Source organism: Carettochelys insculpta, chromosome 10 (assembly GCF_033958435.1).
Source record: "Carettochelys insculpta isolate YL-2023 chromosome 10, ASM3395843v1, whole genome shotgun sequence".
Lineage (NCBI taxonomy): Eukaryota > Metazoa > Chordata > Testudines > Carettochelyidae > Carettochelys > Carettochelys insculpta.
The window spans coordinates 51971351-51989927 of NC_134146.1; the positions used below are offsets into that span (position 1 = coordinate 51971351).

The following is an 18577-nucleotide window of genomic DNA, read 5'->3' on the forward strand; positions in this document are numbered from 1 at the left end:
GACTTGTTGAGACTCTCTGGGTAAGGTTAAAGGGGTTGAAAAAACAAGGTTGATGTCACCGTAGGGGTCTGCTACAGGCTACTTAAGTAGGAAGAAAAAGCAGATGAGGCAAGCAGGTGTGGGGGGACTTCAACTATCCAGACATCTTCTGGGAAAATAACTCAGCAGGGCACAGCTTATCCAACATGTTAAAGGAATTCATTGGAGACCATTTTTATCTCAGAAGGTGGAGAAAGCTCCTCGGGGGAGGCTGTTCTAGATTTGATTTTGACAAATAGGGAGGAACCAGTTGAGAATGGGGAAGTGGAAGGCAGCTTGAATGAAAGTGATCATGAAATTACAGAGTTCTTGCTTCTAAAGAAAGGCCAAAGGGAGAATAGCAAAATAAAGACAATGGAGTTGAAGAAGGCAGACTTCAGCCAACTCAGGGAACTGGTAGGTCAGGGCCCACGGTAAGCAAAACTAAGAGGGAAAAAAAGTGAAGACAGTTGGCAGTTTTTCAGAGAGACATCATGAAGGGCACAAGAGCAACTGTTCCACTGCAAAGGAAAGATAGGAATTATGGCAAGAGACCATTCTGACCTAACCAGGAGATCCCAAATGACCTAAACATTAAAAAGGTGTCATGCAATAAGTGGAAACTAGGTCAAATTGCAAAGGATGAATACAAACAAATAAGAGAATCACAGGGCTGGAAAGGACCTCAGGAGGTCATCTAGTCCAGCTCCCTGCGTCAAGCAGGATCAATCCCGCCCCCTAAGTCATCCCAGCCAGGACTTGTCCAGCCGGGACTTAAAAACCTCAAAGGATGGAAAATCCACCACCTCTCTAGGCAACGCATTCCAGTGCTTCACCACCCGCCTGGTGAAGTAGTTTTTCCTAATAACTAACCTACAACTCTCCCTCTTCAACTTCAGATCATTACTCCTTGTTCTGCCATCTGACACCAATGAGAACAGTTTCTCACCCTCCTTTTTAGAGCTCCCCTTCAGGAAGTTGAAGGCTGCTATTAAATCACCTCTAAGTCTTCTCTTCTGTAAACTAAACAAGCCCAAATCCCTCAGCCTATCCTCATAGGTCTTGTGCTCCAGACCCTTATTCATTTTTGTTGCCCTAAACACAATTGTGTAGGGACAAAATTAGAAAGGCCAAGGCACAAAATATGCTCAAACTAGATAATGACATAAAATGTAACAAGAAAACATTCTACAAATACAGTAGAAGGAAGAGGAAGACCAAGGATGGGGTAGGCCCATTACTCACTGAAGAGGGAAAAACAGCTACAGAAAATATAGAAATGGCAAAGGTGCTTAATGACTTCTTTCTTTTGGTTTTTACCAAGAAGCTTGGTGGTAACTGGACACCTAACATGGTGAATGTCAGTGAAAATGGTTCAGAGGCTGAAACAGAGAAAGAGCAAGTTAAAATTACTTAGAAAAGTTAGATGTCTTCAAATCACCAAGGCCTGATGAAATGCACCCTAGAGTAGTCAAGGAGCTGAGTGAGGAGGTGTCTGAGCCATTACCCATTTATTTCAAAAGCTGTAGACTCTGGGAGAGAGTCCAAAAGGCCTGAAAAGTGCCTATCTATAAAAAGAGAAATAAGGACAACTCAGGGAATTACAAGCCAGTGAGTGTAACTTCTGTGCCAGGAAAGATAATGAATGAAATAATTAAGGAATTCACCTGCAAATATCTAGAAGGTAAGAAGGTGATAGGTAACAGCATGGATTTGTCAAGAACAAATGTTAAATGAACCCACTGTCTTTCTTTGATAGATCACAAGCCTGTGAATAAGGGGAAAGCAATAGATGTGGTGTATCTAGACTATAGAAAAGCATTGACTCTCATTAATAAGCTATGGAAACACAATCTAGATGGAACTACCATAAGGTGAGTGCAAAACTGGTCGGAGAACTGTTTCCGGAGAATTGTTACCAATGGTTCATACTCATGCTGGGAGGGCATAACAAGTGGGGTTCCACAGGGATCAGCTCTGAGGCTGGTTCTTTTCAATATCTTTATCAATGATTTAGATAATGGTACAGAGAGTACACGAGAAGGTTTTTCCATCAAAACCAGGCTTTTGTCGGAAAAACCTGCAGAGCATCTACACACAATATGTACTTTGTCGACACTGTTGGCAAAACCTGGCACATCAGCCACAAGTATTATACCTTTCCCCATTGAGGTAATGCCTCTCTCTGTAGTGTTATGCTGAGAAAACAGCTGTGTAGACCCCCTGGGGGCCCTTTTGTTGACAGACAGGGCTTCCGGTTCATTGGGCAGAGCTTCTGGCCAGCTACTCTGTCGAGAAAGGGCCAGGCAGTCGGGCTGCTCTCTATCAACAGAGTGGCTTTCTCTTTTGATCTGCTTTTATGTGCAGACGCAATCTGTCAATAGAAGTTTTGCTGGGAAATCCCTTCCAACAGTCATTTCTGTCAATGGATGCTTCTTGTGTAGCTGTAGCCACAGAGTACACTTAAAGTCTGCAGATGATACCCGGATGGGAGCGGTTGTGAGGGCTTTGGGGAATGGGATAATCATTCAAAATTATCTGGACAAACTGAGAAATGGTCTGTGGTAAAGAGGATGAAATACAGTAACAAATGCAAAGTACTCCAGTTAGGAATGACTATATCAGTTTCACACATAAATAATGGGAAACTCCTAGGAAGGAGTACTGTGGAAAGGGATCGAGGGTCATAATGGATCACAAGCTAAATGTGAGTTAAAGAGTGTGACGCAAAAAAAGCAAGGATCATTCTGGGATGTATTAACAGGAGTCTTGTGCACAAGACACAAACAGTAATTCTTCTGCTCTAATCTGTGCTAATTATGCAGCAACTGGAGTATTGGGTCCGGTTCTGGGTGCTACATTTCCTGAAGGATGTGGACAAAGTGGAGAAAGTCCAGAGAAGAGCAACAAAAATGATGAAGGGTCTAGAAAATATGACCTGTGAGGGAAAATTGAGAGAATTGAGTTTGTTTAATCTGGAAAAGAGGAGGCTAAAATGGGACATGATAACACCTCTGAAATAACTAAAAAGTTGTTACAAGGAAGGAGGAAAAAATATTCTCCTTAACTCCTGATGACAGGGCAAAGAGCAATGGGCTTAAATTGTAACAAGGGAGGTTTAGGCTGGACATCAGGAAAATCTTGCTAACTAGTCAGTGTGTTTTTGCATGGGAATAAATTTCTTAGAGAGGTTGTAGAGTCTCCACCGTTGGAGATTTTTAAAAGCAGGTTAGACAGACACCTGTCAGGGATGATCTAGATGGTGCTTAATTCTGTCGCAAGTTCCAGGGACTAGGCTTGATGACTACCAGAGGTTTCTTCCAATTTTATGAGTCTTTGATTACGTTTTATGAGTTTTGCTGAGCAGATTTTTTTTTTTCAAATATATCTCACCCAGCTGATGGAAGATCAAAAGGAAAATATTTGTGGAAGATAAAAAATATCCTACGTTTTTCCCTTCTTGTCACTGCAGCCTCAAGTCTATTGGGCAAAGTAGTAAGAAAACCACTTTCCATATATTAAATGCCTCCATGCTTCATTCATCCCACCAGCATTTGTAGAGTGGCCATCTCTCCCCAAGCTGTGCTTACACTAATCCCAGGGGTATTTTGTGTGCTCTCTTCCATTAGTTGCCAGGTAATGGATGCTGGAGTGGGTCCTTCTGGTTCACATGCTTCAATGAGAATCACTTTGCTGGTCTTGGCAATCATTTCAGCGTTTTTGGCCACAGTAACAGCTGTCTGAAGGTTGTCACCTGGAAAATGAACAAGGGAGGCAAAATGTGGCAGCAAACATGCTCTTCAGTCTGCAGTAGATTTGTGGTTATCACTGTGACCACCCCACAATTCTCTCTCCGCAGTGTTTTCTGCAGGTCAGAGGGCTGATTCTCCACTGAGGCTCTTGGGCAGCGCCAGCATGTTCCAAGGCAGCTGTTCATGGAACTCTTTTTGTCCAGTATGGGAGTTCTGTAGCTGGAAAGCTACAGAATCAGGCCCAATGGCGATACCTGTGATCATAACGCTCCTGATCCGGGCAGCGCTGAGTTCTTCCAGCACAGCCTTGGTCTCAGGCTTCAGCCGATTCTCCATGATCAGAAGGCCCAGGAAGGTCAGGTCAGACTCTACCTCCTCCCTGAGGAGGTGGGAAAAAATGCAGAGATTGTTTTGATAGTGTTTGGGGGCAGGAGGAGACCTTCAGGGCAGCATCTGTTTTATACAGAATCCACACTGGGATGGAAATGCATTTTTTGTCCACTGAAAGGTAACAGATAATGAATTTGAAGCAAAGCTGGTGTAGTTTTACATCTCTACGGTTTTGGACAAGCTGCCAAGCCTCCACAACACCATGGTGTGGACTGAGCAGGAAGCAAAGCCAGGACACACCTACACACACACACACACAGAGGCCAGATAAATTCGGAACAGAAACCTACTGTACATACCCAGTGTATCTGGGAGGGTGGCATACCTGCACTTTGCTCCTCCTGGCAGCACACTGACACAGAACTAAGGTGCAGATACAGGTAATGGGGCTGAGTTTCACAAGAGCATTAACATTCTTGGCACTACAGTGTAACTGGTTCTCTCAGAAGGATCACGCTCAGTGGCGTAGCCATTCCTGGGGCCTCTCCTCTGGCAAGTCAGGCGGAGTTGACACGGTGAGGCATCCAGCAGCCGTAACAGGCCATTAGCAAAGCTTACCTCTCTAAGCTGTCCATTTCCACATCCTTTACCGTGGGTAGGGCTTTATGTGCCAGTGCAATCACTCTGAAACCTTGGGTCGTGTAAGTCTTAAGCACCTTTGTGAAGTCACTTGGGACTATTTAGAGGAGAAAAGAACATATTGGCAAGTCTTAAAGTCACTTAAAAATATGCACTCTTTTGTGCTTTTCTCTTATGGCTTAGCCTCTGCATATTACGGGCTCCCCATTTACCAAAATTGTGCGCTTTCTCTGAAATGATCAGCTGTTTTCAATGCAAAGGCCCTGGAGTTGACAACTAGATCTCAGTATTTCAAATAGTTGGGCTACAAGTTCATTCTGTACTTTTAAAAAGTATTTAAAGTACAAGGAGGTCTTGTGATTAGAGTAATCCCTCTTCTACCCACAGGACTTCCTTACACCTTAAATAAGGCCTATAGATCAGCTAAACACTAAACACTACACTGGTGTGTCACCCAGCAATACCTGTAGTTGGTTTTTGCTCCAGTAGTCATGACCCACTGTGGACACAGACCACAGAAAGTCCCACCTCAAGGGGTTTGAAAGGCAGCAGCCTCATGGTTCCTGACTGGTTCCCTGCTCTATATAAACCCAAAAGGCATTCCAGGACACTCCAGGCAAGGGTCTAGGGATTCTGTAGCCATTTCTTGTCTTGAATGCATGGCTTCAACCTCAGCTTGATTTGAACCTCACTCCTGGCACAGATCCTGAAACCTGACTTGGACTCTGACCCTTGGTATCAACCCTGGCAAGGAACTTGACTATGAACTGCTCCTCTACTCTTAACCTCAGCCTTAACCTTGCTCTGACCGTTTTGGGTCTTTGTTCTGCCACTTAAATGCAATGTAACTGGAAAACATTTCAGTGAATCCGATCTGAATTTCAAGCCTGAGACCAGACCAGTTTGTGGTCTTTTTACAATAAAAAAGAGCCTCTGTTTGCTAGCAGACTGCGACTAAAAACCCTGGTTCAAATTTCAAAAACAACGAAGAGAAATGGGAGAGTTTTCAACAGCAGCTATTGCTAACAATATGCATACTTCCGTAGCTCTTCTCTCAGCACTGACTTCTTAAAGTTCTGTGAGACAGGTCAATATTACAACAGTACATTTACGTATCTGAAAACTACTCATACTCTTAATTCTTGGAAGCAAAGCAGCAGAAACGTAGCACTTTAAAGACTAACAAAATGATTTATTCGGTGATGAGTTTTTGTGGGACAAACCATCACCAAATAAATCATTTTGTTAGTCTTTGAAGTGCTGTATTTCTTCGGCTTTGTTTTGTTGGAGTACAGACTAACACGGCCACCTCTCTGTTACTATTCTTACATCTTTGGTTAATGAAAGATATGCATGTGACTGCATGTACAGTTACCATGACTGCATATTTAAACCAGACCTTGGTCATGCTACCAGCTAGTTATGGGCCAGATACTCCACGATTTAATTCATAAAGCTACAGTGATTTTCACCGGCTGTGTGTCTGACTGTGTATCATATCAGCTATTAGACCCAGCAAGCTCAGCCATGGTAATGGTATCAAAGAGCTTTATAGGTGCACAGAAACTCTTAAGGGAAATTCCCTTTTAGACTGCACAAAAACAAATTTCCCTAATCCTTCCACACCTTTTTGGGCCACAGGTACACATTTCCATACCAGTTTCTGGTCTGCAAAAGCTGGACACCATTTCTGGTGCTCCCTTCATATAAAGATCATACTGGTTCTTCCCAATCTGCTGTGTAATGACGGACATTCTCTGCAGCCCAGAGGAAAATGGGAATTGATGTAGGATTGCTATCCCAGCCACTGGAGCCTGAGGAAAGGACAGGAAGGAAGTATGTTAATTAGGCACTCAGGTCACTTTGCACACAGAAAATCTATGCTTGGTCAAGCTTGGGACTTGTTCGCTGTCATGAGTTGTCCCTGGAGGTGAGTTAATTAGTTTATGAGGGCATTTCATTTGCTCCCTTTTGCCCATGGGCTCACAGGAACCAGAGAGAAACTGCACAACTGGATCATCTATTTCCATACGCTTTCCCCTAGAAAATTCAGGGTAGTTCCCAATAACACATTCTTCAGCGCTTAGTCTAGGTGAGATTTTAAATGCCTCTGAAGATGGGAGTTTCTGCCTCCACTGCTTCCTGTTACAAAATGCACCGTGGCTGATCAGTCATAGGAACTGGTTAAAAGCTGTGGTCCCCTTCTTTTACACCCCCATACACCCAGTTTAGGGAGCTTGACTGACCATCCCCCCAGTTTGATGCAAGGTGCTCACTTTTCCTGGGACAAGCTTTGATAGGGACACGTTTCGTAGGATACAAAAATAGCACTAAAGCAGACGTGAGGAAACGTACAGCTGCCAGAAATTCTCAACACTGGCACTGTAAATGAATGCTACTTGGGCTAGGAGTTACACACGCACCATATTCTTTCCAGTAAAGATGCAGAACTCACATTGCTTGCATTCGGTCCTGGTTTAACGATTACACTTGTGCTGGGTACTCCACTCTTACTAGGAGCTGTACTGGAATCTTCCATTACCTGTGGGAAGGAATACATCAATTAAAAAATTAGGGTATTAACCAGGAATTTTTTAATTATACAACCTTATACTTGTGACCCCAGATATACTTAGAGATGTGCAAAAGTTCCAGTCTTTGGGGTGATTAAACTTGGTGCTCAAATTGTCACCACTTCATTTGTTTCTTTGCACTTTAGAAGTTTGGCTTTGTAACTTTCACAACTGAGTTTTATTCAGATTTTTTTCCCTAAGGAAATGCATAAAAAACAAAACAAAACCAACCAGAAAACATACCTGTCACACAGAATTCTCACAAACCTTCCAGTGGCAGCTAGCTATCTCAGCTCCCCTGAGCTGATCCCATGTGTGCTCACACACACAGCATCCATGGTTTTGTACATCTCTCACCAGTGTAAAGACAAAGGCTGAGAGAATATGAGTAACTTCCATGAAATGTCAAACTTGTGGATGTTAAAGCTGGTCTCATTTAGCTGATGACCAGCTGGTTATGGAATAATCCCTTGTTTAAAGCAGGTTAAGTAATACTGGACCCTTTCTGCTTGACATACTGGGCACAGCCTGGCAACCATAATCTGTGGGGTTTATGATCATGTAAACTTTTTCAGCATCTCGGGCTGTGAACACCTCTTCTCTGTGGGCAAATCACGGAATATAGTATCTGTCACTAGTCCCTGGCAGAACAGTTGGCGGAACTAAACTAGCCAGTACCAGTGGCTAACTTAGTGTTCCAAGCACTCAAATTTCACTACCTATTGTTGCCACCAGGCTAAGCAGTTGCTGGTTGGATGTGTAGGGGAATGAATGCCTCCAAGGGATATGCAGTTGGAATCATAGTCACTTTACCCAGCAAGTGCCCTCAAACATTTTTCTGTCCAGCGGGTCTCCCTGTGTTGTCTCGTCCAGAATGAGGAGTGAGTGGCAGCTCGCCATGGCTCCACACAGCAGTCCCCAAGGCAGAGGAGCACCAGAGGCAAAGTTGTGGACATTCTGAAAACTGACATAAAATGGAGGGTTACTGTCCAATTTCGTTGCAAAGAGAAATGTTCACAAATGGGGGAACAGACCCTCAGCTGCTCTAAGCAGGCTCCTCTCAGCAGATTGCAGTGGAACAATGTCCACTTACAGCAGCTGAGGGTCCAAGGCCCAGTCTGCCTGCTATACAGGTCTAATCTGTTCAATGGGCCAAAGGTGTCTTAACCACAATTACCGTGGAGTGTTACATTTTGACGTCAGATTGTGTTTTTCCTGGAGCGCTAATCTCAGAGGGAATGTCGTACGAATGCTACTGTTACCACAGGAGCTGTGAAGCCTCATTGGACAACTCTGAATTTTGATTATTAAAAGAGAGAGCTTGGAAACTGAAGACACATACAGCCAAGAGTGACGATACTTCCTGGAGTCTGCTCCTCTCACTGAGCGGGACAAGCTATGTGAGGTTCTCTTGTTTACTGGACCCATGAAAAATAGATAGTACCTCCCATACCTTGTCACGCTCCAATCCTGGGACAGACACAGCTACAATCCTGCAAAACAACCCACCCAACCAAGTTTTGCGGAAGTGTCAAAGTGACACTTTTGCCTTTGCTGTGCTTGACTTCCCACTGCCTTGCACGATGAATTATTATTTACCCATGTGCTAACAGCACTGAAATGCCACAGCTGGTAAAAGTGGAGAACTCTCACTGTGAACACTTGGCACTTTGCACAAGTGTTAAAGAGGACACCACAGGGTGCAGGGCAGAGATTTATGTCCAACCCCTTCATTTAACTAGTAGCTTCAACATGTGTGCTCCTGATTCATCTCCCCCTTACACCTGTTTTAAACCATGTTACTCCACTGATTTACACTGGAGTAAGTCAGAAGAGACTGAGGCCCTGAACGTTGCCATGTAATGCAACAGTCCCTGACTATGCTTTCTCCTGCATGATGCAGAAATAGAACATAAACTAGTCTGAGCTGAGTGAAGTCTTTGGATTATTTCGTATGATGGTAGGGGACACACCTACACACAGCCTACCATTGGCTAGTTTCTTACAATGTGTCTGCTACATACATATTGAACTCACAGAAGACCCACTGGCTATATCTACACTACAGCGATCCTTCTAAAGAAGTTCTTCCAGAAGATCTCTTCTGAAAAAATTCCCTTTGAAGGGGCGCGTCCCCACACAAAAGAGTGGATCAAAAAAATTGATCCACTCTTTCAATAGAGAACATCCACACAGCCCCCCACTATTTTGAAAGAAGGGGCCAGGGACTGAAATCTCCAGCATCATGAGGACTGCTGTTTTGGGAAAAGGGCCCCTGGGGCATCTACACACATTTTTTTTTTTAAACAAAAGAATCTTTCAGAAAAAGGCACTTTCTCATCTGGGAGAGGAAGAGAGTTACCCGAAAAAGTGCTGTGTTCTTTTCAATTTAATAGTGAAAGAATACATTTTGTGTGGAGATGCTTGCGGGATTTATCGAAAGGTTCCTGGCTTTTTCTAAAAAGCTCACTAGTGTAGACATAGCCATTAATTGTTATTAAGCTAAAAAATTACTTATTGTCTTTTACTGCCAAATCAGAAATGATGAAATGCAACCTGGATGGAATTCAACAACGAAGTCTATGGCAATATTAGATCAAAGAGTAGCACTGCATTGTGGAGCCTGTAGTCTCAGGGCACTAAAATCTGTTCTGTTTCAGGCAACTTAGCTCTAGCTCCTGGAGCCTGTTTTGTAATTTGGCTAATTAATTAGCTAATGCTTATGAAACATTTAAAAGCTGTGAATTGCTGTATAAGCATTCTTGTTGTTTTAGCTCAGTTAAGACTGGGCAGCACAGTATGGGGAGGAGCTGAGCAGCCCTCAGTGGGGAAAGAACAGGTTAAGGACTATTTAGAAAAGCTGGACATACGCAAATCCATGGGGCTGGATCAAATGCATCTGAGGGTACTAAGGCAGTTGGCTGATGTGATTGCAGAGCCATTGGTCATTATCTTTGAAAATTCCTGGTGACTGGGGGAGGTCCTGGACGATTGGAAAATGGCAAATTTAGTGCCCAGCTTTAAGAAAGGGAAGAAGGAGAATCTGGAGAACTACAAACCAGTAAGCTTCACCTCAATCCCTGGTAAAATCATAGAGGGGATCCTTAAGGAATCCATTCTGAAGCACTTGGAAAGAGGAATGTGATCAGGAATAGTCAACATGGATTCACCAACGACAAGTCATGCCTCGCCAACCTGATTGCCTTCTATGAGGAGGCTCTGTGGACATGGGAAAGGTGGTGCACATGATATACCTGGACTTTAGCAAAGCCTTTGATATGGTTTCCCACAGTATTCTTGCCAGCAAGTTAAAGAAGTGTGGATTGGATAAATGGACTGTAAGGTGGACAGAAAGCTGGCTAGATGGTCAGGCCTAATGGGTAGCAATCAGCAACTTTGTAGATGATGCTAAATTGGGGGAGAGGTTGAAATGCTGGAAATCAGATATAGGGTCCAGGGAGACCTAGACAAATTGGAGGATTGTGTCAAATGAAACCTGATGAGTTTCAACAAAGACAAGGGCAGAGTACTGCACTTAGGCTGGGAGAATCCCAAGCATTGTTACAGGCTGGGAACCGACTGACTAAGCAGCAGTTCTGCAGAAAAGGACCTGGGGATTACAGTGGATGAGAGGCTGGATATAAGACAAGAGTGTGTCCTTGTAGCCAAAAAGGTTAACGGCATACTGGGGTGCATTAGTACTGCTGGCAGAGCTAAGGAAGTGATCATTCCCATTTATTTAGGACTGGTGAGGCTGCATGTGGAATACCGTGTCCAGTTCTGGACCTCACATTACAGAAAATATGTGAAAGTACCAGAGACACTCCAGCAAAGCCGGTGGGAAGGGCTGGAGCACATGGTTTATGAGGAGAAGCAGAGGGATTTGGGTTATTTAGTTTACAGAAGAGAAGACTGAAGGCAGATTTGATAGCAGCCTTCAAGTCCCCAAAGGTGGTTTCCAAAAAGGATGGAGAGAGGCTGTTCTTGAGGGTGACAGATGACAGACTGAGGAACAATGGTCTGAAATTGCAATGGAGGGAGATCTAGGTTGGATATTAGGAAAAACTATTTCACTTGAGTGGTGAAGCTCTAGGTGCTGGATTCTCCTAAGTGGGTTTTAAGTCCTGGCTTGACAAAGCCCTGGCTGGGATGATTTAGTTGGGATTGGCCCTGCTTTGGGCAGGGGGCTGGATGTGATGTTCTCCTGAGGTCCCTTCCAGCCCTGGGATTCTATAAAAAGTAAAAAAGACACTGCATGCGCTGAGTGACTTTCCTTATTGAAACTGCTAAGTAAGACAGAGATGAGCACTCAGCAAGTCTCCTCAGAGCAGGTTGTTGAAGGAAGAGTGTTGTAATGATACAAATTTACCAGTGAGATCATTGCAGATGGCAGGAGCCCACCCTGTTATGTTGGCAATCCAATAGCATGATTTCTTGCTGAGCGAAGTCTGAACGTGCCTGGAGTAGACATCTTTGCAATTTGGCACGAGGCGTGCTGCTTAGGCAGGGCAGCGTGGGGACGTCGCACAATTTCCTATGCACGCAGCTGCTGGTTCTGCAGGTCTGAGAGGCCCAGGCCCAGCCTCACCAATATCTGAGTCAAGGTGAAACCAGAATTTTGCTAAGGAGGGACCCAGGCCTAGCTGCCCTCAAAATACATGTCATTGTAACCTGTAGCATAGGATTGTTGCCATGCCATTTGAATGGCCTGGCTGCCCCCTCTCATGCCAGGCCTACCTGGGGTTTTCAGGTGCCAGACCCACACATATAGGGCTTCTGCCCCTGGGTGTCCACTGAAAGTTGCCCACCATTGCACCTTATAGGTTTCCTTATACATAATGCCAATTTTTATTTGCAGGCAATAGCATTTACTGGATCGGTCTCATGTAGTGAAAGACACAGCTGGTGACCAGGAATTGAAGAACGCTGTGTAAGCTTGAAAACTAGTCTCTCTCGCCAACAGAGGCTGGTCCTAGAAAGACATTACCTGTCCCTTCTTATCTCACAAATATCCTGGGACCAACTCAGCTATAGCTACACTGAATACAAATTTATTTTCACATGTAGCTAATTTTGTTCCCATAGTCACCTAAACAGGCAGTGAAGTGCACAGTTAACTGCAGTGAAATAACCATGGCATTATTCAGGGCTATTTTACTAGTCTGTCTGGTAAGAATTGTACGTGCAACCTCTATTGGTTAATGCACAAGAGTCAGGTAGCGACTGTATTACTACTTCCTCTGTTACATCCTGTATTTGGCCTTACCAAATAATCCTTTAGTGGGCGGAACTCGTTAATCAATCTTGCCTCATGTGCCTCAGGTAGTACTTGCCTCTCTGTACTGTGGGTGGCTATTAGGAATGTCATTCTTCCTCTCCCACCATGAAGTCACTCTGTCACTCACCATGACACAACCATCTCATCTGTGCAGAAGTTCCCGGTACCTTGGCAACCACTGGGATGTTGCTATAATGCATGTGTTGGCCCAGTGCCAAAGCTAATGGGCAACTCACCCCCCCACCAATGCGCTTGAGCTAAATGGAAACTACACGGCCTGCGGCGGCTCAGGCCTGCCAATATGGGGGTGGCGGGGAGAGTGAGGGCAGCCGGCTTCAGCGGTATTACTGAGCATGCACAGTAGCAGAGAGGAAGCCGTGCTCGTCTACACACTATCAAAACAAAAAGCAGTCAAGTAGCACTTTAAAGACTAGCAAAATAGTTTATTAAGTGAGCTTTCGTGGGACAGACCCACTTCTTCAGACCAGATTTGTCCTCCTTGCTTACTGGTTTTGGTTCTCTGTGTCTTAAATATTGAGTCTGTTCTGGTCTGGCTGTGGTCTGAAGAAGTGGGTCTGTCCCATGAAAGCTCACCTAATAAATGATTTTGCTAGTCTTTTAAGTGCTACTTGACTGCTTTTTGTTTTGAGCATGCACAGTCTGTGTGAGCACGAGCAACACAAGCCAAGCTGCAAACGGTCCGGGGGCAGCGGGGATAGCAGCCCAGCCCGCCCACTCCCACACAGCCCCCTCAGCACGAGTAATATAACTGCTGGGGATTTTTTTGCTACAATCCACGAGTTTTGCACTTACACACCACTTGCTAGCTCAGGCTCTCAGAGCTTTTTGGAATGGGAAATGCCAAGTCGTGCGTTACAGGGGGAGGGGGTCTGAACAATTAACTCCAGTGAGCCTGGCTGGGTAGGTGCATCAGCTGAGGGTGGGCTGGGTGGTTACAGAGGCCTCAGCAGCGCGTTTGTTTATTTTTAGAGCTTTTGGGAGGGTGGAGAGCTGGCTAGACAAGACTGGGGCGCCGACAGCCTCTGCGGGCTCCTGGACCACATGCAGCGGGAAGCAGCTCCACACTCCTGGCAAGGGAGGGGCCTTGGGCAGAAGAAGGAGGGTGGGGTCAGTCAGTCCTTTGCGCCATATGAAGTGTGCCATGCCAGTCCCCCAGCTCTGGCAGTTTGGGGCTCTAGCTGTGATTTAAAGAGCCCAGAGCTCCAGCTGTCACCACTGGCCAGTAGCAGCAGCAGTAGCTGGGAGCCTGAGGGCCCTTTGAATCTTTGCCTTCCTGTTGGGGGTCTGGACGAGACAGAACAAGAAGGGAAGTGAAAGCAGCAAAGCAACTTGCCGTCAGGTCAGTGACTGACTCAGTTCCTTCAGATCCCACATTAATGTCCTAGCCACTCAGCCACACGGCCCCTTGCTTTGCTATAGCTGTGCATGTTAAATAGGAGTCAACAGTGTGATGCTGTTGCAAAAAAACCAAACATGATTCTGGGATGCATTAACAGGTGTGTTGTGAGCAAGACACGAGAAGTCATTCTTCCACTCTGCTGTGCACTGGTTAGGCCTCAATTGGAGTATTTTGTCCAGTTCTGGGTGCCGCATTTCAAGAAAGGTGTGGAGAAATTGGAAAGGGTCCAGAAAAGAGCAACAAGAATGATCAAAGGTCTAGAGAACATGACCTATGAAGAAAGAATTGAAGAACTGGGCTTGTTTAGTTTGTAAAAAAAAGAAGATTGACGGGGGGACATGATAGCGGTTTTCAGATATCTAAAAGGGAGTCATAAGGAGGAGGGAGAAAACTTGTGCTTCTTGTCCTCTGACGATAGAACAAAAAGCAACAGGCTTAACCTGAAGCAAGGGAGGTTTAAGTTGGACACTAGGAAAAAGTTCCTAACTGACAGGGTCGTCAAGCACTGGAATAAGTTGCCAAGGGAGGTTGTGGAATCTCCATCTCTGGAGATATTTAAGAACAGGTTAGATAAATGTCTATCAGGGATGGTCTGGATGGTATTTGGTCCTGCCATGAGGGCAGGGGGCTGGACTCGATGGCCTCTCAAGGTCCCTTCTAGTCCTATGATTGTATGATTCTATATGAAGAAGCTTGCTGAAGGGTAAGGTTCAGATGAACTCTTGGCTGTTTGGACAATACATCTGAGATCCGTTCAGCACTAAACACAATCCCAAAATACAAAACCACAAAGATCCTTACCAGCTTTCTTCTGAAGGGATCAGGCTCCAGAGGTCCAGGCCGTCTTCTGTTAGGGTGCCGGTCTAGGTTCAAACACACATCTGATTATATTATCAGTGGTTCAAGCCTTGATTCTCGAAGGCTAGTGCACATCAAACTGCACTGAGGTCAGTCACACCAGGAATACAGACAATACATTGACAACAAACAATAGCAGGCCCTGTACACAGTTGTGAAAATCATTCCAGCTCTACTGAAATGACTGGAGCTGAATCAATCTGTCCCAGCCAAGGAGGTGACCCTGGACAGCTGGTAGCATGAATATTAAATGTTATGTTCCTGACAGAGAAAGAACCAGACATTTAGAAACAGGGTGTTTGAGCATGAGCGTTAGGGACCAAAGGAAATGATGGACCAAATTCCCAGCTTGCCGAAGCTGGCGTGATTGCTCCCAGTGCAGGGGCTTGCAGTGGTACTTGCTGTAAATCTGGCCCAATGCTTTCCGGAGAGTTTCAGTGCCTGAAGTATATTGTTCACATGCTTTTTTGGAAGACAAGGAGGAGCAGGTGATCAGCCAGTTCCCGCTCGCTCCCCCATGACTGGGGCTGCCGAGGTGCTGGTACTCAGTTCCAGCAAGTACCGGCATGAAAAAAGCACTGATTATTCACCACATGCTGAAATGCAGTAGAATGAATGTGAAACCCATGGAAAGACCAGAGAGAAGCCTGGAGGCAGTGTTCGGGGGGGAACCAGGGTTGGGCTCCTGTCTACAGGCAGTGTACAGGGGTAAGAGACCCCACTTTTATCCATTCCAGCCCTACACAGAGCCCCGGCTTTTGCTGTGCCGGCCTCAGGTGGAGTGTGTGAACCCTGTGAAGTGGGAGGACTCCAGAGGAGGTCACAGCCCTTGAACCCAGCCTCTTCCTGTGAACTGGCACAGGGAGGGACTCTCAAAGGCCACAGGTGACTTAAGAAAGGGGGCTTTTGTAGCTAATCTGTATGGGGGCTGGGGATGAGCATGGAGCAGCAGTCACTCCAGGGCCTTTTTTGTATGTGGTGATTCCCAGGAAAGCCCAGATCCCAGCCTCCCCTGGCAGAATGCCACAAAGCTGCCTCAGAGCACACCTTGCTGGCAAGCAGACTGTGTGGGGACATGTTCCTGCCTGCGCGGCTACTACCCCTATGCCTTCAGCTCCCTGAAGAAGTGGCTTTCTGCCTGGAAGGCTTTGTATGGGTCCTGGTCCAAGATACCTGGGAAGCAGCCTGAATTTGACTTCTTGGCTGTGAATGAGCAAGAACAGAAGTGCCCAACACATTTATGGCATTGATAGGAAAAGAATATCAACCCCACAAACAGAACTGCTGCCATAGGTTTTAACCTTGCTTTAAAAGCCACAGTGGCCACAGTGAGTTTCTTACTTTGTCAAAGCAAACCAGGTTTATTTGCCCACATATGTTTATCCTCTGTGGGCTGATGCAGAAAATTCTCTTATTTTTCAGTCTCTTCTGGGCATAGACGATGCCTGTTGTCAAAGCAGCTGGTATAGCAGGCGGGACCGAACCACTGAAGAGGAGAAGCGCCATCACCACGGTTTCAGTGACCGATTTCTGGAAAAGAAATGAACGCAACAAACGGTGCCGTGGAATGGCTGTATCTATAGCTGGCTGAAGACATTGCACCGTCTGCTGCTTCTGAAAGGAGGAGAAGCCGTCTAGGTACTTAGTCTCAATCGCTATCACATCTGAGCCATCGAAATAGACACAGCTGGCAATTAGGACTGAGAGTGACTGTTTGTGCCGTTCAGCTGTGTGACAATCACTGGGACTACTGCCTGGAAGAGTTCATGATTTTTAGTCTACACTTCTGGACTTCTTTGTAACTTCTGGTGCTGCCCCACCAGCAGTAGCAACGGTCAGAGTGCTCCTTGACGGGAGGCACAGGTATTTTTAATTTGTGGGTTATACAGCATGGCAGTAAAAACTCCTGTCCCTACCTAGGGTCACTGCCATAGATGTGTCCACAGAAGTACAGTGGTGCCAACCTTTTAAGGAAATGGCCAACTATAGCTAACCAGAAGTGATTACATAAGGACACCACCACAGTCAGTAGGTACAGAACCCAGGCCCTTCAGCATCAACATCATCAGCCCTTACCATGTGAGTTACTGTAAAGAAGCAATTCTAGCTGCTCATTAAGTAGCAGGTAAGCAGTCACTGGAGTCAGCCTCTGCTGAGAAAGATGTTATCACAGCACAAACCCAGGATGTCACATGCACCCATCCTACCGAGCTGTGAAGTCGCTAGCATATGCTGCACTATTGTCTTCCTCTAGAGCAGTGTTTTGCATCTTGGGTGGGGTGCAACAAGGTTAGTAGGGTTGCAAGTGCATCACTAGGGGTAGCGAGCAGGGCCAACTGCCAAGGGGCCCCCCAGAGAGAGTCCAGCAAAGCTGAATTACATGCGTCAGCCATGGACAGCAGGGATCAGGCTCACCAGCCCATAGTGGCAGCCTTGAGAGCTGTTCATCGCTTATCTAGCGATATTTAAAATAGGAGGGTTGCAATTTTGTTCAAGTCTTAGTTGAAGGTGGGAGAGATTTTAAGTCCAGGGGGAGTCAGGAGCACGGAAAAGGGTATAGAAACATGGGTATAAGAAAATCACAGTCTACACTGGTGATGATCTTCTACCCTCTCTTACACTCGGAAGGTAAGAAAGCTTGGACTGAGCAGAAGCTGCATGACCTGTGTGATGTTCCAAACACCTGATTGACTCAGGACTCAGCAGGAAGGAATTCTGTTACAACACTGCTAATACTTACCTTGTGCTGTACGTACACACACACTGCATAGATCAGTCCAAGCATACCAATTAATGTAAGGGCTATGATGAATCTGAAGGCATCCCTGTAGAGTCTGAAATTCACAGGTTTGGGGTACAGGATAGACCTCACCAGATCACCTTTGGCTGTACTGAACCCTATATTAAAACAAATCACAGCTAATTGTATGTGTGATATAATGGTGTGGTAGGTTGAACACAATTGGATTAGGAGACTGCTGGTGTTGTAAAGCCTTCCTGAAAGCAGTACAGGTTGAGCCTCTCTAATCTGGAGCTTTTTCATCTGGCTACATCTGTAATCCAGCGTGATTTTAGGTAGTTGGATGGCCACTTACATGGGTGTGGCCAAGTTTCCCACGGTCCCATAAAGTTTGTTTCCAGTCACCAGTCCTGACTCTCAGTGTTCTGCGCTGTTATTTAGCTGTAATTTATCCCTAAATGTCTTCAAAGAGCCCAGTAAGCAGTGGAAGGCTTGGTAACGCTGCTAGACAATACTGATCTCCTGTGGTCCAAGAAATTCTCTCATACGGCACCAGTCAGGTCCCAAGGGTGCCAGACGAGAGAAGTTCAACCTGTACACCAATATTGGGCCATCTCTTGTATGGTAAAACTCACCAACAGGCAAAGACCCTCCATGTAACAAACCCCAGTTTTAAACCTTCACTTGTCTGGTGGCAGAAGATCCCTCAGTGCATTCTGCGGCCCAGGAGGCAGGTTCCACCTCTGCTTTGAATGTATTGGCATGGATGGGAGAGGGGTGGAGAAGGCTCACTGTGTCTCCACTTGTAGGAACCCCTCTGCTGGCAACATGGGGGTCAGCAAGAAGCACTATTCTGATGCAGGGCTGAAATGACACCCACACGGGATCTTGCTTGTGGATTTGAGCTGAAGCCCATTGGGTTTGTCCACATCGCATCTGGAAGCCAGCTCCCATACTGGGCTCACTGAC

The 18577-nt window shown here is 45.6% G+C and overlaps 2 protein-coding genes across 2 annotated transcripts in view; one reads left to right on the plus strand and one right to left on the minus strand.

Annotated features, from left to right (window-relative positions):
• Positions 1 to 16406, plus strand: part of PLAAT1 (phospholipase A and acyltransferase 1) — a 38009-nt gene extending 21603 nt beyond the window's left edge. The window contains exon 5 of the transcript XR_012646862.1: positions 16291 to 16406. The gene's annotated coding sequence lies outside the window, so the exon portion shown is untranslated. The remainder of the gene's footprint in view (positions 1 to 16290) is intronic.
• The window catches only part of ATP13A5 (ATPase 13A5), a 50402-nt gene that overhangs the window by 14171 nt on the left and 17654 nt on the right, over positions 1 to 18577 (minus strand). Inside the window, exons 11-19 of the mRNA XM_075004536.1 lie at positions 17609 to 17766; positions 16210 to 16398; positions 14812 to 14873; positions 8126 to 8276; positions 7195 to 7281; positions 6397 to 6553; positions 4719 to 4836; positions 4025 to 4149; positions 3609 to 3772 (exon numbers count right to left, since the gene is read on the minus strand). Of these exons, the coding sequence (XP_074860637.1) occupies positions 3609 to 3772; positions 4025 to 4149; positions 4719 to 4836; positions 6397 to 6553; positions 7195 to 7281; positions 8126 to 8276; positions 14812 to 14873; positions 16210 to 16398; positions 17609 to 17766 (1211 nt within the window). The remainder of the gene's footprint in view (positions 1 to 3608; positions 3773 to 4024; positions 4150 to 4718; positions 4837 to 6396; positions 6554 to 7194; positions 7282 to 8125; positions 8277 to 14811; positions 14874 to 16209; positions 16399 to 17608; positions 17767 to 18577) is intronic.